Below are 21,593 nucleotides of genomic sequence, written 5' to 3'. Positions count from 1 at the left end.
AAAACCTTAGAATATCAAATGAAATTAAATAAGAAACGGGCACAAAGAGCTTGTGAGGGAATTCTTGACATGCAAAGTAATTACGAGGACAAGCCAACAAAAGAAATGGCAAGAATTGCAACTGTGCTCCCTCTTAGGAAGAGTGCTTGCTAGGCACTTAGGAGGGAACAGGACAAGTGCTGTGTTGTGGGTGGCCGTAAGTGGGCCGCACTGCTTTCTACTGAGAGCACATTGCTGTGGTTTGTGCCCCACGGCAGGAGATATTACTGTGATTATTCCCATTGCACAAAGCAGCCAATGTAGGTATAATTCATTATTACCCGCTCTGAGAAATTACTGCATTTGCCATTGGGTTTAATGACTAATTGCCTTTTAAAACCGCTTTAAAGAACAGAGTTGCTTTCCAGCAGAGGCTGCGGAGGAAGCTGCCCATAAAGGAGCGAGTTGGGGATGGGGGGGGGTTATTTTCCTACAGTCCTTTTGTGCCGTTTAGCTTTTATTTGTTTAATGGTACTCCTACTACTTTATCCCTGCAGTAATAACATATGGAGAGGGGGTTGTTGCGATAACCCCCTGCTCCAAATTATACCACTGCAGCCACCCCACTTCCTACCTGACTTGGGAAAAGCCAGGGTGGAATTGTTATTTCCTGCTCTTTGAGGGGATATCCCATCATTTCCTCAGACAGTCGCTTGCCTGTAGCGATGGCAACGTAGCAATCGCTGTGAGCAGAAATCAAGGATCTGTACAGATGTGTCTGGAATCAGGAGTGGGCGGGAGCTTTTCGGCTCTAACAGTGAACTTGCCTCCTCCTCGCCTCTCAATCGTACGTCCTCTAATGACATGTATAACAGTTTCCAGATAAATTTATTAAGTACCTTTAAACCGTTTGCTCCTCCCTTTCTCCCACATTTCAGGTGGGCTGTCCACTTTTTTTTCTTTAAAAAACCTTAAATGTTGGTGTGCTCAGGTCTGGCACTATGCTTCCAAAATAAAATAAAAATCTACCAGGTTTGTATTTATTGGTCAGTTTTCCACCCAAAGGCCCTTGAGATGACTTAGAAGATAAAAAATTTAAAAACCAAGCAACAGAGCAGCCTACTAATACAAGTATAACTACATAGGAGCTAGAATACTAAAAGCAAATCACTCGATGACAAAGGCCAAGCAGAATATAGACTAACCCACCTGACTGGATGCCTGCAGTCTAACCTTCTTTTAGAACAAGTCTAGAGATGAGAAGAAAGGTAGGCATGACTCGTGTGTGATTGCCATTCCCTGTCTCTCCATCTGAGTCAGCCTGTCAGAGAGGGGTCAGGAAGGAGAGTCTAAGGCAGCGGTGGCCAATATGATACTTTCCAGATGTTGAGGACTACAGATCCCTAAATGGCCTCGGCACAGTATACCTGAAGGAACGTCTCCACCCCCATCGTTCTGCCTGGACACTGAGGTCCAGCGCCGAGGGCCTTCTGGCAGTTACCTCGCTGTGAGAAGTGAAGCTACAGGGAACCAGGCAGAGGGCCTTCTTGGTAGTGGCGCCCACCCTGTGGAACGCCCTCCCATCAGATGTCAAGGAAATAAACAACCATCTAACTTTTAGAAGACATATGAAGGCAACCCTGTTTAGGGAAGTTTTTAATGTTTGATGTTTTATCGTGTTTTTAATAATGGTATAAATAATAAATTATTATTATTAGCCTTCCCATAACCAATGGGGTGGCTGTGGTGAGTGGTGTTGTCATCCCAAGCATCTTGTTGTCTATCCCTGGTCTTAGGGTTCAGTAGGGTGTGGGATATACACACCCTGCACAATAGCTGCAGATTTGTATTGAGCAATTTCATCTAGCCATAAGAACATAAGGGGAGCCCTGCTGGTTCAGACCGTAAGGCTCATATAGTCTACAGTGGCCAACCAGATGCCTGTTAGAAGCCCTCAGTGCAGCATCATTCTAGCAACCATCATGATTAAAAGCATAAGTGTTGTATCCCATATTGAAGGTAACATTACGAAGAATGCACTTTTTCAGTATCTCCAGCATCTGTTATTGCACGGTGTAGAATTGGACCCAGAGGGATTTAAACCATAAAGTTCTGGTCTGTTAAGTTCCCTTAGGCTGCAGTCCTCAAGATGCTTTGCTGGAAATGAGCACCTCTGAACACAGAGGAACGTCTTTCTGAGTAAACACACAAGATTACCTTGTAAATGACCTTGGGCATTGTGCTCACTTAGCCCAACCAACCTCACAGGATTGTTGTGAGAATGAAATGCTACGTTTGTGATACTTTGTACCCTGTGCTTCTTGGAGGAAGTTCCAAATACAAGGACAAGAAATAAAAATAATGAATAAATGAAGCAATCTTTCATTTAATCCTTTAAATAGTTCTTGAATAATCCTTGAAGTTGAATCCTGACAAGACAGAAGTACTGTTTTTAGGGGACAGGGGGCGGGCTGGTGTGGAGGACTCCCTGGTCCTGAATAGGGTAACTGTGCCCCTGAAGGACCAGGTGCACAGCCTGGGAGTCATTTTGGACTCACAGCTGTCCATGGAGGCACAGGTCAAATCTGTATCCAGGGCAGCTGTCTACCAACTCCACCTGGTACGCAGGCTGAGACCCTACCTGCCCGCTGACTGTCTCACCAGAGTGGTGCATGCTCTAGTCATCTCCCACTTGGACTACTGCAATGCGCTCTACGTGGGGCTACCTTTGAAGGTGACTCGGAAACTACAACTAATCCAGAATGCGGCAGCTAGACTGGTGACTGGGGGCGGCCACCGAGACCACATAACACCGGTCTTGAAAGACCTACATTGGCTCCCAGTACATTTCCGAGCACAATTCAAAGTGCTAGTGTTGACCTTTACAGCCATAAACGGCCTCGGCCCAGTATACAGTTACCTGTAGCTTTGCTTTTCGCAATGAGGGAACCGCCAGAAGGCCCTCGGCACTGGACCTCAGCGTCCAGGCAGAATGATGGGGGTAGAGCATCTCCACCCCCATCATTCTGCCTGGACGCTGAGGTCCAGTGCCGAGGGCCTTCTGGCAGTTCCCTCATTGCGAGAAGCAAAGCTACAGGGAACCAGGCAGAGGGCCTTCTCGGTAGTGGTGCCCGCCCTGTGGAATGCCCTCCCATCAGATGTCAAAGCGATAAATAACTACCTGACATTCAGAAGACATCTTAAGGCAGCCCTGTTCAGGGAAGTTTTTAATCTGTAATATTTTAGTGTATTTTTGGTTTCTATGGAAGCCGCCCAGAGTGGCTGGGGAAACCCAGCCAGATGGGCGGGGTACAAATAAATTATTATTATTATTATTATTATTATTATTATTATTGTTATTATTATTATTATTATTATTATTGCAAAAACTCTGCCTGTTCTCTTATGTCAAAAATTTACATTTCAGGGATAAAATTTTCACAAGCCTTTTCTCTAGCGTGTAAACAGTTCCATCTGCTGGGAAATTTTGAGCATGCTTTTAAAATGCAAGGTCTTTAAAAATTACGGATTTCCCCCAAGTGTGTTCTAAAATAGTACAGTCATGGGAAGGACTGTAGCACATACCATCTTGAAAGTTTGGTTTGCCTTTGTCCAGCAGAATAGCTGTTTCTGTTCCTCCTGCTCTTCGGTCCTTCTTCACTGAACTTTGCTTTGTCTTTTCTCCGCTCTTCCTTTCCTCAGAAACAAGACACTCTGAACCAAGTAAGACTTGCTTTCCATACTCTAGCTCTCACATGTGGTGTTTACATGTTGCCTTGCATGTTTGCTTCTGCTTAAACTGACCCCCCCCCCCAAAAAAAAGAAATAGGATCAAAGTTATGACTTGCAATTTCAATCAGTATTCTACAAAAATCAGAAAACCTCAGTGCCTCTTCTGTATCCTTAGGGAGTCAGTGTTGAGAGGACTTAAACATGCAGAAAAATGTCAGAATAGTGAACCAATGTCCTAATTCTCACATCATCTTGCTGGCCCAAGTAAGACTAATTCAGCCAGCTAGCCCTGGTGATTATCTAATGCTTATTAGATGAATTTCCCCTAAATTGATTTCTGAACTTTGAATTTTATTGTTATTCATGTTTTTATACTGTATTTTATGCTGCTTTTACAGTTAAGTGTTTTAAATTTGTTGTTAGCCGCCCTGAGCCCAGTTTTTGAACCAAGAAGGGCAGGATATAAATAAAATTATTATTATTATTATTATTATTATTATTATTATTATTATTATTATTTATTATTATTATCTGCATCCTCTGAGCCTCATCTAGTCCTACCCTCTGCAATGCAGCAATCCTGCCCACAGCCATCCCTGTGTGGCCTTGAACCACCTACCTTCTGCTTAGCAGCCGGACCCATTGACCCATTGGGCCACAGGAAGGGCAGCTTGTGCTGAGCATGCCATCCTCCATTGCAGTGTAAACTCCTGGGACTCAACTAGACAGCTGTAAATAAAGCGTTTAAAGTGTGTTTTAAGTGCAATATACAATGTGGCACTAAGATGGCGATGGTGAGCCCTATGGAAAATTCAATATATTTTAAAAAACACTTAAAAAGAAGAAGCATTTTCAGAATGTTTTAAAATATGTTTGTCGATTCCATCCTGAAGAGCTTTAGCTGCATTTCCTATTTAGGTGTCGCTGCTGCCACCCCACATAAGCTTATAGTCCAGTATGCGCCTCTGCTTTCAATGTGTGTGGAAAGTGCACCTCTGCCTTTTCCTGTGTGGCATGTTCTCCTGCGCCTCTGCTTCGGGGGGCGGGGGAGGTGGAGAGAGAGCTTTCTAATTTTATATTAGTGCTATATGTCATTTTGCAGTTCCTCTGTATACTTTTAGATTAGCCTTCTCCTACTTGGACTACAACTCCCATCAGCCCTGGCTTCATGAGGCTGAGGAAGGCTTCTTTAGATATATCTGTTATATATCTGTTATGTGAAAAGCTTCAAACAGAGCTCAGTGCATTCCTACTGCATATAATGTGCCGCTGTGTGTGTTTACAATCTGATCTGTTTCTATCCCTGGTGTGTTGGGGTAGTTTGGATTGCACAGGGCACGAGATGTGGGGGAGAGGATACATTTTATGAGCATCCAGAGATCCAGGGGGCGATATCCCTAACCTTGCAAGCCTAGTTGATGGGGTGGGGAAGGCTGAACTGTACTTTATAGTGAGGTAGGAGAGCTGAAAATAATATTGCCAATATATTTCACATCTGGCAACCAATGAGCCCCTTTGGTTTCCGATAGTACATGGGTAGATGAATCTTAAAAGCCTGGGACACAAATTTTCAAAGCCCTCTAATGTGTTGTATATTTTGCTCTAGGAGACTTAGTTTGGTCAGAATACACTTCCAGAGTTAACGCTAAATACATTACTTCTGGTAAATGAGTCACCACAAAAAAATTTGTGTTCCAGGCTTTTTAGACTTGTCTACTCACGTACTGGGACACGGGTGGTGCTGTGGGTTAAACCACAGAGCCTAGGACTTGCCGATCAGAAGGTCGGCGGTTTGAATCCCCACGACGGGGTGAGCTCCTGATGCTCGGTCCCTGCTCCTGCCAACCTAGCAGTTCGAAAGCACGTCAAAGTGCAAGTAGATAAATAGGTACCGCTTTGGCGGGAAGGTAAACGGTGTTTCCGTGTGCTGCTCTGGTTCGCCAGAAGCGGCTTGGTCATGCTGGCCACGTGACCCGGAAGCTGTCTGCAGACAAATGCCGGCTCCCTCGGCCTATAGAGCGAGATGAGCGCCGCAACCCCAGAGTTGGTCATGACTGGACCTAATGGTCAGCGGTCCCTTTACCTTTACTCATGTACTATCTGAAAGCAAAGGGGTGCATTGGTTGCCAGATGTGAATTGTTTTCCAGCTCTCCGATCCCACTTTTATGTTTGAGGATAGTTGTGAATGCATATTTCCTTGTATCTATGTACCTATTGTCCATATCTTGTGATATTTGCTGGAGTTATTCAGAAATAACGTTAGAACAGAATAAGCAATATTTTGAACAGTCAGTTGCTGGCCAAGGTTCTTCTCTAGAATAGTGTGTGTGTGTGTGCTTATGCAGTTAAAATTTGTTGTCTGAGAGAAAGAGATTCGTGCTTCCTTATATGGCATGCTCCCTCAAGAACTACCAGTCCCAGAGTTCCTGGTGCATGGGAAGGAGGGGGTACAGCTGGTGGGAGGAACAAAGTACTATAATAGGGATACTGATCCCAGGGGCAGTAGGAGCTAGTGCTGCTGCCAGGATTTACTGGCTCAACTATAAAGGTAAAGGTAAAGGTACCCCTGCCCATACGGGCCAGTCTTGACAGACTCTGGGGTTGTGCGCCCATCTCACTTAAGAGGCCAGGGGCCAGCGCTGTCCGGAGACACTTCCGGGTCACGTGGCCAGCGTGACATCGCTGCTCTGGCGAGCCAGAGCCGCACACGGAAACGCCGTTTACCTTCCCGCTGGTAAGCGGTCCCTATTTATCTACTTGCACCCGGAGGTGCTTTCGAACTGCTAGGTTGGCAGGCGCTGGGACCGAGCAGCGGGAGCACACCCCGCCGCGGGGATTCGAACCGCCGACCTGACGATCGGCAAGTCCTAGGCGCTGAGGCTTTTACCCACAGCGGCTCAACTATATTTGTGAGTAAATGCCACGCAGCGACTTCGTCTATCAAGTTCAAACTTGCAAGTTAAATTGACTTTAGGAAGTTAAGCCATGGTTTTTCAATGAAAAGAGCCAGAAATATAAAGCTTTAACTTGAACTAGTCTATTTATAAAATGTTTTCATCCATTAGAATCAAAATATATCAAGAGGATAATACCGTTATCAGGGCCAACCAAAAAGATACAAAATAATCAGAAACTTCATAGGACTGTTCATCAGGCTTGACATTATGTTTAACAAAAATAGCAAAAAGGGGAGTGGGATTGGAGGGCATGTTTCAGAAACAAGGTGTAATTTCAGAAATGCAGAAAATGTAATTTAATAATTAATACAGTAACTTATCTTTCATGACTCATGAGATTGTATAGGACAGGTGCGTGATGGGGGGAGGGGGGAGTGTGTTACGTGTTACAAGTTTTTATCTGTTACAAGTATCTGAAGAAGTGTGCATGCACACGAAAGCTCATACCAAGAACTAACTTAGTTGGTCTTTAAGGTGCTACAGGAAGGAATTTTTTTTGTTTTGACTATGGCAGACCAACACGGCTACCTATCTGTAACAAGTTTTTATCAGGTCACCAAAAATTATTCTTGGGCCCTGGTTTCAGAAATGAATTCCTGCTGTGCAGTCTGTGGCTATTTCTCATATTAGGCCTTGTGATATAAACGAGACTTATCTCTGTCTAACAATATTTTTGCCAGAGTTCTGAAAGCTGAGTGCTGCAACTGCAAAATGTGCACTGCAAGCTGGTCTCCATGATGCCTCTGTCACAACAAACGTATTTTATTTTGCCTTACTTGCTTTGCCAGAGATCTGGAGCCCATCACTGCTGCTGCCCCTCCCATGCTTACTTTGAACCTTCATTAAATTTAATAGTACGCCATGGATCTGGAAGCATCCATCTGCCACCCCTCAAGGGATGATGGGCTGTTCCTGGTGCGAGGGGGAGGAAACTCTCAGATTTGTGTTTGGCTGTTTTTGAGCAATGACATTCAAACCCTGCTCTGTAGCTTAAAGTTGCCAAATCTACTCTAACTGCATATGTCCATTTATTTAAATATCTGAATTACAAATGTTAAACCCCCTATGGACCAATGCTGAAGATAAGCTAAAAAGAGCAATCTAGAGTTAAACATACCAACTGGTTCATTTATTTAAAATAGCAAGCAGATACCTTCTTCTCCTTTCTAAGGTAAATAACCCATGGACCACAGAAGACTGACATCTCTGACCTAAAAATGATTTTCACTCATTTCCCCCTGATGCCGTTTTGTGGAGCTCTATTGGACCATACATGTTGTTCCAGTGGGATACTGAATGCTACCTGTTCACGATTTGTTAATCACAGGTCACCATGGTGTATATTGTGTAACACGCATTAGCAATAGCCTGAAAGCTTGGTGATTGATTTTAACTGTGGCATTGTCTAGAAGGAATCCTACTTCTACAGACCATCCCTTTTTAAAATGAGAAGTTAAACAAATCTAAAGGGCTTTTCTATTTTGCTTTATTCCATTCTTCCCTGAAGCCAATTGACTATGAGGGGTTCCAGCTGTTCATGAGAACATATCTGGAGGTGGATATTCCAGAGGAGCTCTGCCAGCACCTCTTCATGTCCTTCAAACGAAAAATCTGCCAATATTCCCCAGAGAGCCAGCGACAAAGTTCCAGCATTACACAGCTCAGCAATCTTGGTGAGCAACATCCATTCTCCTTTGGCTGCTTCACACACCATCACTGCTACCTACCATTTGCTGATTTACTGGTTCACTTGTCATTTTTTTAGTTTTTAAGAAGAGTGTTGCATGTTCAGTCAAAACTGAAAATGAAGCTGGGATGTTTTTAGAAGTCGTCTTCTGTGGCAGATTTGTATTTAGAAGGAACAAAGTGAGACTTGCAACAAAATGCAAGTGTGGAGTTCTCTTCCAGTCAGTCTATTTTATAATATCCTATTTTTCCGTGTATAAGATGATATTTCCCCCCATTTTTTTTCAGTTTGAAATTGGGGGTCGTCTTAGACACGGAATGTTGCAATTAAATATATAAATAAAGACATGCCGCCATCCATATTCTTTCCCTCCAGCCTCCCCTCACTATTGGCCTCACAACAAACCCTGGTCTGGTACTCCCCCCCAGCAGCCCCCACTCCAGACATTGTCCCTTCCACCCAGTTCCCTCAGTCGCCCCCTGGCTACCCAGACACACACACACCCCGATTCCCCAAACGCACTCACTCAGGCAGCTCTGGCAGTCGCAGCTCCTTGATCAGCGTTCGCATCTGCCGGCGCTCAATACAGTACATACCGTAAATACTGAGACAAAAGTGCAACACACAGGCGGGAGAGCTGGAGCTGCAGCTACAGGGGAGTTACACTGAGCTGACAGGAGCAGCCGCCATTATGCAGCTTGCCTCACTGTTTGATGTTTAAATATACAGTACTAAATATACTGGTGTTTTGAATATTTAATAAAATATCAAAGTTGTTCTGATTGGTGTTTTAAATATTTATTTCTTAGTTTTGGGCTCAAAACATAGGGGTCGTCTTATACATGGGGGCATCTTATACACGGAAAAATACGGTACTCCATTTCACCCGTTGTTATCCCTGGTTTCCCATTTCCACCCTCCTCCAACAACCAGTTGGCATTCTGTGGCCACTGAGCCTACTGAGTCCACATTGGATTCCACCTCCTCCAGGCCAGGATTCAGGTTACGCCATCCCACAGCTTAGGTTAGGTTCTGACCCTCCCCCCACTCACACTTGTACTTTCCATTATTGGTGAGACATAATAATATGTTCACACAATCCTTTCTATTCTAACCAAGTATTTATATATTTGCCAAGAAGAAAGTGTTGACAGCTGTTTACTACAAACTTGCAGTAAAGGTTACTGAGTGTACGTTGTTAAAGTGTGTGTTTATTTTTCTGTTTCTCTCGGGCTTTCAGAGTCTAAGTCCATTGATACAGGCATCTCTATCCAGACTGAAGTTGCTTGCGCCCCTGTTACAGGTATCTACGATAAGCTCTTTTATGAAATCCCTGCTCCACCTTTTAACAAGGACCTCCATAACCATAAATGGACAGAGCGGTATTGTACAGATATTTATAAGTACAAAAGCCTATCTGGGCTTTTCTAATTTACTCGACTATTTTCCCACGTTGGCCAACCAGAAACAGGAAACAAATGCAGCAGTCCTCTCCCATTGTTGTCCTCCAGCAACTGATATTCAGAGACATGCTGAATTTGAGACTGAAGGTAATATACAGCTATCGTGTGTGTAGTGGCCACTGACAGCTTGAGTCTCCTTTTAAAGCTGTTCATGTTGGTGGCCATCAGCGTGTCTTGTGAAAGTGAACTTCATTGTTTAACCATTAGAAACACATAGAAGGGATCCCCTAAGGCAGTGGTTCTCAACCTGTGGGTCCCCAGATGTTGTTGGACTACAACTCCCATCATCCTTGAGCTCTGGCCTTGCTAGCTAGGGATGATGGGAGCTGTAGTCCAACAACATCTGGGGACCCACAGGTTGAGAACAGCTGCCCTAAGGTCATCTGATCCAAACTGCTACTAGTGCAGGAAATCCCTACAGCATCTCTGAGAGATAGCCATTCACCATCTGCTTAAAAATCTCTAACACATCAGAGTTTTCCCACCTTCTGATGCAGTCTGTTCCACTGTATCATCAGAAAGTTGTCCTTAGGTTTTAAGTCTAAATATTTTTTCCTTGAATATTTTTTCCTGGTTTGGATCTTGCCATCCTTCCTTTTGTCTGTCTTGAATCTCCTGCCTTTATTTGATGTTGCTGGGTTCCTGTACTCTCTTGCTTCCCTCTTTTTTACCTGGGACTACCCACTCTCTCACTCTGGAATCCCCGCACAGTCACATGCAGCAGCTAAGTAAACATAGAAAACAAACAGTATTTGAATGCCAAAGCTTTTTACAGATCTACCTCTCTCAGTGTTTCTGTGCGACCTGGCATTTGTAACCATCAGGTCTTGTCAGGAAACTGTTGCTATGCAGAAATGGCTCTTTCAACTCTACAATGCTGATATTACATTGAAGTAGCATCTACCATTCTGGTTATGTACCAAAGACAAAAAATGTGTATGTGTGTGTGTGTGTGTGTGTGTGTGTGTGTGTTTGTGTGTGTGTGTGTGTACAGTGCTATTTTTCTAGAAAAAGAGATGCAGGAACTCACCATGAACGCCTCCCTTGTTCTCTTATAATGACAACCTGAGAGGTGCTGGAACTGACTTCCAGCAAGTTCCAGCTGAAAAAAAGCATGCTTCACTTCAAACCCCCTTTTGGCATCTCAGGAAACAGCCCATTCAGCTCAGGGTCTATTTATATGTTTTGTTCCTACCCCATTCACTATTGGAAAATCAAAATAATGCCTTTTGACAGAAGTGGATGATATTTGTAGGTATGGTAACCTATCTGCAGAATTACAAGCAAATATATATAGAGAGAATTTTGTACTGGAGGCCTGTCAGTCACAGTGTTCTCCTCTTCCCACTTTGGTATTTGGTCTGCTTCTTCCATCACCCCATCCTGACATCATGATAAGCTTAGAGACATTATTTTCATCAGATGCTTGTCTGCAGCATTTTTTCATGTCTGGATCACGAGTGTGCCACAAAGGGCTTCATGGGTCCCTGCTGCGACTTGTACCACTTTGTACAGATTCTGCTTCATCACTGGCAAGGCAAAAAAAATCCTCCTGAGGCACCCCACCCTCAGGATTCATCTGCATCCAATGCACACTTCTAAATATAAATCTTTTTATCCTGACAGGATAGTTATTGTAAAAGAGACAACTGGAGCGTGTTCAAACGCATTTTATGAAATACCAAGCTGTGATAAGATTAAGTGTAAGGAGTTCTGTGGAAACAGCAGCTTAGGAGCTTCCTAGGAGACCGTCAGTTTCTGTTTTCTTCTCAGGTTCCTCTGATGAAATTAATATTGATAGCTTGCTAGACTTCATAGTTCAGCTATGGCCTTTCCTGACCTACTGAAGGGAAAAATAATTAACTGGCTAAAACCTGATTCTGCTTTAAATGCATAGTGTTGGATGTGATCAAGGTAGGGAGAGTCGTTTCTGTCTGAAAACACTATGAAATGCAGTGACAACACTAGTCCTGTGGTAACAGAGATGGAGATGAGTGTAAGACAGCAGATCAGAGAAGAAATGAGCCTTGTGTCTAATTTGAGAGAACTCAGCAGACCAGGCCTAACTTCCTGGGGACTGAGCTGGCACAAGCAGTACATGAGATACTTCTCCATCTGCACAGGACACTGCATGACAGTCCTCATCCAATAGGCTCCAAGTTGGAGTGTGCAGAATAACACATTCCATTAAAGAGTTCTGACTTCATGCTGTGTTTGAATTTATAGGGATCAATGGGAAAACTCTCCTAACTGCCACAGGAAGGCACACACCTGAACCCAAAAGCTCCCCGGGAAACCTGGCAGAGACACAAACAGCATCTCTAAGTCCTGCTCCAACTGCCAATGCCAACGCCCTTGGGAATGCCTCACCTAGCTGGTCCAGGTCATCTTCACAGAAATCCACTGCTGGTACCCCCTCGGCTCAAAACTCCTCAGGGTCCTCCAAGCTCTCCTCAGGTTCTCTGCTTAGCCCACAGTCCCCAGGTGAGTCCCATCTTTGCTCTTCTGTTCCTGAGGCCTTGTATGAACACTGCAATTTCCCTTCCTCAACTCTCTGTAGCTGTGAAGAGAGGCCAGGTCCTCAACATACATTTACGTTGCATTTAACATGCATCTGAAACACGTGACTATCTCCGAAGAACCCTGGGAACTATGAATTGTTAAGTGTATGGAAATTGTATTTCTGCAAGGGGTAAACCACAATTCCCAGGATTTTGTGGAGAGGGGGAAGCCATGTATTTTAATGGATGTGAGGTGTGTGTTTGTTTTTTTTTTATATAAAATTTTTTATTGATTTCCAGTTTTTTAACATAAACAAAAAACAACATAAAAACAAACACAAAAACTCATATTTTCTTAACCTTATTTTCATAACCCTCTTTTCCCGGACTTCCCCATACCTTTCCCTTTTTGCATCCTTAATTTAGTACCATTATTCAGCAACCCTTCTTAACCAATTAAATATAAATTCATTCTCTTTTTCTATTCCACCCTAGAATTAAACACAATTTTCCGCTGCAATTCTACGTCTTCTTTTCCCTCAGCATTTTAACACTCCTCAATTTTATAATAATTCTTAAGATACATCTTGAATTTCTTCCAATCTTCTTCCACAGTCTCTTTCTCTTGGTCGCAGATTCTGCCGGTCATTTCTGCCAGTCCCATAAAGTCAATCACTTTCGCCTGCCATTCCTCCAGCGTGGGTAGCTCTTGTGTCTTCCAATACTTTGCTAGAAGAATCCTTGCTGCCGTAGTAGCGTACAAAAAGAAATTCTTATCCTTCTTCGACACCAGCTGGCCGACCATACCCAAGAGAAATGCCTCTGGTTTCTTGTTAAAGGTGCACTTAAGCACTTTCTTAATTTCATTATAAATCATTTCCCAGAAGGCCTTAATCTTTGGGCAGGTCCACCAAAGGTGGAAAAAGGTACCTTCAGTCTCTTTACATTTCCAACATTTGTTATTGGGCAAATGATAAATCTTCGCAAGCTTGACTGGGGTCATGTACCACCTGTAAATCATTTTCATAATGTTTTCTCGTAAGGCATTACATGCCGTAAATTTAATACCTGTGGTCCATAACTGCTCCCAGTCAGCAAACATAATGTCATGACCTATGTCCTGTGCCCATTTAACCATAGCAGACTTCACTGTCTCATCTAATGTACTCCACTTCAACAGCAAGTTGTACATTCTTGATAGATTCTTAGTATTGGGTTCTAACAATTCTGTTTCTAATTTCGATTTCTCCACCTGGAAACCAATTTTCCTGTCTTGTTTGAAAGCCTCCATTATTTGAAAATAATGGAGCCAATCTCGTACCTTGGACTTTATTTTCTCATAACTTTGTAGTTTAAATTCACCACCTTCTTGTTCTAAAATCTCAGAATATTTCGGCCAATTGGTTCTCATATTAAGTTTCTTTACCTCCTTGGCCTCCATAGGTGAAAGCCACCTGGGAGTTCTATTTTCCAATAAATCTTTGTACCGTACCCAAACATTATATAGTGCTTTCCTGACAATGTGATTTTTAAAACCCTTATACACTTTAACCTTGTCGTACCAGATATATGCATGCCAACCAAAATTATTATCAAATCCTTCCAAATCTAGAATGTCTGCATTTTCAAGAAGTAGCCAATCTTTTAACCAGCAGAAAGCTGCCGATTCATAGTAAAGTCTTAAGTCCGGCAGGGCAAACCCCCCTCTATCTTTAGAATCGGTGAGTATCTTGAACTTAATTCTGGGCTTTTTGCCCTGCCAGACAAATTTAGATATATCTTTCTGCCACTTCTTGAAACAGTCCAGTTTATCAACAATTTGTAATGTCTGAAACAAAAATAACATTCTAGGCAATACATTCATTTTAATTACTGCAATTCGACCTAACAAGGAAAGCTTCAGGTTTGACCATGTTTCTAAATCTTTCTTTATCTCAGTCCAGCACTTATCATAATTGTCCTTAAATAAGTTTACATTCTTAGATGTCATGTTAATCCCCAGGTGGATGTGAGGTGTGTTTTTATGGTGTGGATGTGACCGCAGATGTCACAGGCCAAAGCCACAGCTTGGAGTTCTCTGTTTGGTTCTGTCAGCAAAGTCTTCTTAGGAAACCTGAAATGGAAGTTGAACAGAAGCACTTTTGATCTCTGTGAGAGTTTGGGAAGCAAACACATCAGCATCAAGACAAGAAAGTGATTTTTCAAAAAGCAATTCTCTCACTGGGTCAATAACTAACTATGTTACTTCCAGCATTCTCTCTCCGCAGGCCCAGCCACATCCATCTGCTGCACAGTGGTAGTCAGGGACTCCTGAGAGTTTCCTCTGAGACGCTCTGGGAAGCACATTACTGTTGCCTTTGCAAACATTGGAGTGTATTTGCAACAAGCTAATTTATCTGAGGTGGTGTCACCAGCTGCCTCAGCTCAGCTGCAAAGCCACATTTCTATTTCAAGCACAGTGGATTCTGCAGCATCTTTAGATGTTGTGGCGGGGTGGGAGGAAAGTGTCTTGTTTTGCTGCTGAAATCCTGTCAGCCAGTATCTTTTTTACCATGGCAATAGGAGCCAGGTTGGGCAAGCCACAGAGTGTCTTATTGCTTCCAACCCACTCCTTTATGTCAGGGAAGCATAAGTGGAAGAAGTTGTGAATCTCCTCATTTCCTAAGGGCCAGCGCTCACATCAATGTGCATGTCTACACAGCCTTATGATTTACCTGTTGACTAATTTTTAGTTGCTAGTCTTGAGCCAGCTACTTCTCTTTCAGTATTTGGTTGTTTTTCCTAGGTCTTCCTTCTCAGAGGTTATATAGATGAATTTGTATTCTGATACATATATACCTCCTCATACCTTATATACCTTGGCAGACGTGTAGATTTGGGATGTTATGCAAGAGGTTTACTCATATGAGCACCATTGGCCGTGCTGGCAGTGGCTGACAACATTTGGGGAGCACCAGGCTGGGGAAGACAGCTGTGGAGCAGCAACAACAACAACAAAAGCCAAATTTGCTCCATCATCTACTTGTGATGGCTTTTCATATATTTAAAGTTGGCTCACATATTAATCATTTCTTTCCCAGGCTAACAGACAAAATACAATGGGATATGAAACCCCTAAAACCACCCTCCAAAAGTAGTTTTAAAAGTACAAGCTGAGTAAAACAGAAACACAGTAAAAAAAAAAAAAACCTCACACATATACACACACAACTTTGACATGACGTGCTTAGCATTTCCTCCAAAGGGTTAAAAAAGGAGGAGGTGCATTGACACACTTCCTTGGAGTTCATTTCAAAAACTTTACACACTGTTATGAGGTTTTTTTGGGGGGGTAGGTCCCCCTAAATGTGTTATAATTCAGTAGAAGTTAGAATTAATCAAGGTTTGATTAAACTTTGTCAAACACTGAAACCCCCTGGATTTAGTTATGCTAACGGGCCAAGACAGCTTGCAGAGCTAGGTGGATGGGTTATTTTGTTGTTGTTGTTTAGTCGTGTCCGACTCTTCATGACCCCATAGACCAGACCATGCCAGGCACTCCTGTCTTCCACTGCCTCCCGCAGTTTGGTCAGACTCATGTTAGCAGCTTCGAGAACACTGTCCAACCATCTCATCCTCTGTCGTCCCCTTCTCCTTGTGCCCTCCATCTTTCCCAACATCAGGGTCTTTTCCAGGGAGTCTTCTTTTCTCATGAGGTTGCCACAGTATTGGAACCTCAGCTTCACGATCTGGGTCTTTAGTAGGGGACAAAGGCCAGTGATGGTCCTTGGAGTCAGTTAGCAGGAGAAGGAGTGGCAGAACTGCAAGGGAGCTGAGGATGACAGCCTGGAAGAAGGAGACACAGAGGGTGGCTTTTCGCTGTCCCTAGAATCCAGTGCTGCTCTTAAGGGGGAAGCCAGAACCTCACAGGATGTGAATGCTCTGCAATCCCTCCATCTAGGCGCAAGTAGTATATATGTGCAAATAAAGCCATATCTCATAAAGATGCCATAGTCTGTGCTGTGCCTTGTTCCCAAAAGGAAACTCAAACCCTGAATAAGCCCCTGGAATCCTGCACCGCTCATGGAAATTGGGGTGGCATGCAACAGTTCATAGAGCTGGAAGGGGAGGAAGCTAAATGGTCTCATTACATTCAGCCACCCACTAGGGAGTGATGAAAGTTTAGTGCAGTGCTATGCGCAGCTTTCCTGAAACTAAGGAGCAAAGTGGAAGGTTTGGGAAGGCTTCCCCCTAGGTGGAAGGATTGCTGTGCTGCACTTCTGCTGTTGCTGCCCAAGTTAGTTTAGACTGCTAAAGATAAAACAGACCTATAAGGATGCGCTGCTGGCAAGCCCTTCCTGAGGTGCTTGTGCCACTGGTAGGATCAAGCAAAAGAAGGCCCCGAGTTGCTGTTGTCTTTTTAATGTCTACCTGACCGCATAGTCCAACATCTCTTTTGGAGTTTTGAAACACCTGTGCTTATTTTTGACCTCCTCTTTAGGCTCCAGAAGCTTGGAGAAGAAATTACCATTCAGCCTTCGAAAGAGCCACATCTCCTTGAAAACAGCCAGTCCGCATTTGTCAGCCCCACTGGCTCAGGTAGTCTACCTGAAGGACATTGTCTGCTACCTGTCACTGCTGGAAAGGGGACGGGCTGAGGATAAGCTGGAGTGTAAGTGCTTGGGTGACAGGAAGAGTGTCTGTGACCACAGCACCAGGTCTTAAGACTTGTTTTGTGCTGGGGTCACTTGGAGGCAGTGGTGTGGTATGGGGGGGGGGAATGGGAGGGTTTGTGGTTTCAGGGGAAGCAGTAATGGCTTTGAGCTTCAAGTTCTGGCAAGAGGCGCGTGTGTGTGTGTGTGTGTGTGTGTGTGTGTGTTGTGAATCAACTGGGTCACAATCCTCCATCCCTCTCCACTCATTCTCCATCCATTTCCTCTAGAGCATCATAGGCAGATATGTTGGTTAGGTGGCACCTCTTAGTTGACCAGATCAACTTAGGTCATATTTCTATGCTGTGTTTGCTTCTCTTGGGTCCCTTCTTCAGAGTTTAAAAACAGGCCTGAGGTGGTGGACCCTTTTCTTATATTCAAATTATGGGATAAAAGATACCGTGTGTGTAGGGGGCTTTAATCTAATCCACAAGCCCCACACATATTATTTCCTGCAACCTTAGATCATTCATGACCCCCACAAACTTCTTTAAAATGTATCTTAACAGAACATCACAAAAAGTAAACGGACCAGATCCCCTCAGAACCCTGCTTATTATAATTTGGAGTAATGCCTTTAAAAGAAAAAAATATGTCAGTCTCCAGGAGAAAACATGATCCTTAACTTTGGAGAAGTTTAGAGACTTTTCTTCTCAGAGGAATTCTGAAAATTCCTGGATCCTGCAGCTCATCTATCTTGGCTAGCAGAAACAGACAGAAAAGGACAACTAAAATGCCAAACTCCTGGCAATCCCTTAAGTCAAGCGTAGGGGGTGAACCACCAGCTCCTGTGTTGGGCTACCTATGTATGCCATTTAGATGTATGTGTGTATCTGCCTGCATATGAGCATAAGCTGTGCTCTCTGGATGGGTGGTGTATGTCAAAGTGTGGGTGATCCTGGTTAGCCATCTCTGCTTTAGGCCTATCCAACTTAAGTAGACATTGTGTGTGTTTAAAAAGCTGAAACGTCACACAAATTCCTAGGCAAAACTTCAGAATTTAAATTTGATTTTGCATTTTAAGCAGTTTCCAATTTGATCTGGAAGGGACCTTTTAATATTAAAAAAAAACAAAAAACTTTGGGGACAATCCAGCTCTTTTGCATGCAGCATTGATTGCTCCCGTTAAAAGAAGTGAATTCTAAAATGGAGAGGGATGAAAGCTCATCAATCAGTTTCCATACAAACTCTTTGCAGAGCTGACTCACACAACCACAGAGCTTATCATGGCTGTTTTCCTTCTCCTTCTCCCTTGGATGGCTCTGAATTTGTGCCAAGCTGACTGTGTGACTCATTTGCCATTAGAAACCCCAGAGTCATTTTGCGCACCAAAGGGCAGGTTAATTATGAAAATATTACGAAGCAGAATACTGTAGGATCCTCCTCACAGGATCAGCTTGGGAACCATAATGTGGATAACCCGCTCCAGGGATAACATTGTGCCCAGGAACTTTTCAAAATGCCACAGCAGGAATGGAAATGTGTTGTTGAAACTGGCCTCTGGAAAGAGCATCACTGACATGTAGACTGATGAATAGGCACCCTGGTAACAGAGCTTGCCTGTTTAAAAGGATACTTACATGTCTAAGAAGAGGGGTGTTTCTATTTTTCGTTTTGTTTTTTTGTAACTACTAAATAGGTTTCTTCTAGGGCAAAGTTGCTCATCTCTTCTCATTACCTGCACAGTTCAAGTACTGCACAAAAATTGTGGTTTGCTTCATGGATTGAGCTGGTTATCATGATCTGAATGAAAGGCAAGAGATGAAAGAGGGTGCCTAGCAATTGTACTATGATGAGGAGGAGGAAGGCATGCTGCTACTTATTTATTACTCTCCACAAAGCCATGGGAAAGAATTTATGGCTCTGTTACATTAGCATTTCAGGAAACTGTGCAAGGCTGCCCTCTGGTGCCCTTGGCTTGTTTTTCTTCTGCTTTTTAATTGTTCTTAAAAGACACCACGTACTGATGGATGCGACATCTCTGTTTATCAAAGAAATTTTGCACAAAGCTTTCATAAAAGAAACGCCCCACAGTCAGTTTCTTTCAAGTGGTCACCTAACAAAAATTATTTGAAACTGACACTATATGGAGCAAGCCAAGCAATTGGAAGAGTCATAGCACACGGAGAATGTGGAGGTCAAAAGATAGACACAACTCAACATGACACCAGGAATACAAGTGAGGATTGAAGCACAGTACCCAAAGCAGCACTGAGATCAGCGGGCAGGATAGCTCTGATGAAATAACATTGTCATGAAGATAGGACCAGATAGGTGTTGCAACCATTGAACGCTATTTTTTTGCCAGTTAAATCCCTGTTTTGCTAGTTGGGTGATTTTGGCATTCCTTATTATTGTTATTTTTCCTGCATGTTAAATCAGCTGTTAATGATGCCCAAGGCTGGCTCTAAGCAGCAGCGGAGGAAGCCGCTTGGACTCCTGGGGCAGCGCACCCAAGGGTGGGGCAGGGCACACCTCAGGGCCTCCAGAGTCTGCCTGCCTCCTCCCACTCAGCCGCCCTACAGCTGGGGGTGGGAGGCAGTGGGCGGACCGTATGGGCAGCATGGAGCCTGCGTGCTCCCAAGCCACTGCGTCTCTCCCAGGAGAGATGCGGTGGCTCGGGTGCACTGCAGGCGCTGCTGTGAGTGCTGCCCGGCATTTTGTCAACCCCCCCCTCAGTGGTGACACCCGGGACAGAGCACACCCACCGCACACCCCATCCTCCGCCCCTGGCTCTAAGTCTGAGGAGCAAAGTGTTCATTGTGTTCCATCCTCCATCAGTGGACTATTCAGGGCTTACCTGGCAGCCCAGAGTAATGTTTCTGGAATATCTCCTCCTTGATCCAGACTCAGAATTCTTACAGCAGGCAAAAAAGGGGAAAGAGAATTCTGGAAGGAAGACCGCCAGGCTGCGTGTAGTTGTAAACAAGGTGGGGACACTGAAATAAAGGTGCCATCTAATAAGCACAGTCCAGGTTCTTATTTCTAATAATCTTAGGCCTTTTAACATGACACTCTGCACTCCAAGCAATGCTAAGCTAATGAGTCTAGTCACCATTTAATACCCCACAAACTTTAATTAGGGGAGGGATGTGATAGTGGCTAGACCCCACCACCTGATACTGCTAGGAGACCAGATCACACACATAAAATCAAAGTGGCACCCGTAGTTGTTCCCACCAGGCTGTTGTCACCCTGGCAACTGCCCTAACGATGCCAAGTGTCGGTGCTTGCACTGCCCAGGCTGTGCACTTACTTATATTAAGTTCACTGATGAGCATGTTCAGAAAACGTAAGATATATAAAATAGGTAGAAAGGTGTCACTTGCTTGTTTAAGTGCATGTAGGGTTTGGTGTGTCATAAAATCTTTTAGCAGGGCCTCTGTTTGTCAGGCCAGAACCAAAACCTGACTGCACTCAACCCTAGGCCATTGTCTAAGCTTGCACATGACTTCACAGGGCAACTATTTCTGTCTAGGTGCTGACGGGAAGTGAACAGTGAAGGGCTCTCAACATCAATGAATGCGCTACTCCAATAGGAAGAGCGTAGCTGAAAGAGAGGTACCCAGCCGATCCCTTGGGCATTGGAAAGTTAGTGTGGTTTAATAACATTTGCTTTCTTTTAAAAGGTACATGTAGAGTATGGGACCAATGGACACTCCCCCCCCCCCAAGGCCAAAGATCCCCCTGGAAAGCAACTTGGACAGCTCCCAAGAGCTGCAGTTTCATTCCAGCCAACTCCAGCAACGAACTTTCAGCCTGGTCTCTCTCGCCACCTTCCCTCCCTTTCAGGGCCAAACTAGACGTGATGCTAAACATGCCATTTTCAACCATGTCTTTGGATTTGCTTTCTTTCTTTCCTTTTTAAAAAAAGCAAAATATGTGGCCCACACCACATGCCTGCTCTTAATTTGTGTTCTCTTGCAGTTATGTTTCGCCTCTATGACACAGATGGCAATGGCCTCCTGGACAGCTCGGTAAGCCGTCTCTCAAAGCAGTACCCTTCTCAAGAAGGCGAGGACACAAGTCTTTCTAAATGTTTGGAGGCCTCCCCATGTGCAGAGGATCATATGCGCATCTGTGATATCTGATTGGTCTCTGGGTCAAGCTGCTAGGTCTTGGGGGGGGGGGGGGCGGGCAGGTGTGGCATTCCTATAGGTCCTGGCAGGCTTATCTAGTGGCGGTGGCAGTAGTATGGCCGAGTTTAGCCTTTCAGTTTCCCAGTTTTTTGGATGTAGCCTTGCTCCAGGCATTATTGGAAACCTGACTGCTCTTTTTAAGGGTGGGACAGAGGGAGCCATTGATGTTGGTGGCAGTGGCAGCAGCACCAATGGAGGGAGGGCATCAGTGGCAAAGGCAAGGGGACCTTTAGCTGCCTAATGCCCAGGAACCACTCAAGCCTGATGCCACACACATCTTTGATACAGCTTTTCTAGGCTGTCAAGGCCTTTAATGAAGCTTAGATATGCTAGACTTCCTATTTTCTTAATGGTATATTGACTTGAGATCCCATATTTCTTACTAGAAATTGCATACAAGTCCTGCTATTTTTCTCTGTGCGACACATGGTATTATATATTAC

The 21,593-nt window shown here is 44.0% G+C and overlaps 1 protein-coding gene across 1 annotated transcript in view; it reads left to right on the top strand.

Moving 5' to 3' along the window:
* The window catches only part of DGKG (diacylglycerol kinase gamma), a 111,996-nt gene that overhangs the window by 31,092 nt on the left and 59,311 nt on the right, over positions 1–21,593 (top strand). Inside the window, 6 exon segments of the mRNA XM_079976846.1 lie at positions 3,682–3,702; positions 8,177–8,342; positions 9,597–9,659; positions 12,046–12,303; positions 16,801–16,971; positions 20,939–20,988. Coding sequence (XP_079832972.1) covers positions 3,682–3,702; positions 8,177–8,342; positions 9,597–9,659; positions 12,046–12,303; positions 16,801–16,971; positions 20,939–20,988 — 729 coding nt within the window.

The sequence above is a fragment of the Podarcis cretensis genome (assembly GCF_951804945.1).
Source record: "Podarcis cretensis genome assembly, chromosome: 5".
Taxonomy (NCBI): Eukaryota; Metazoa; Chordata; class Lepidosauria; order Squamata; family Lacertidae; genus Podarcis; species Podarcis cretensis.
Note: the sequence above shows the minus strand (reverse complement) of the source record. Positions and strands in the feature narration are given on the sequence as shown.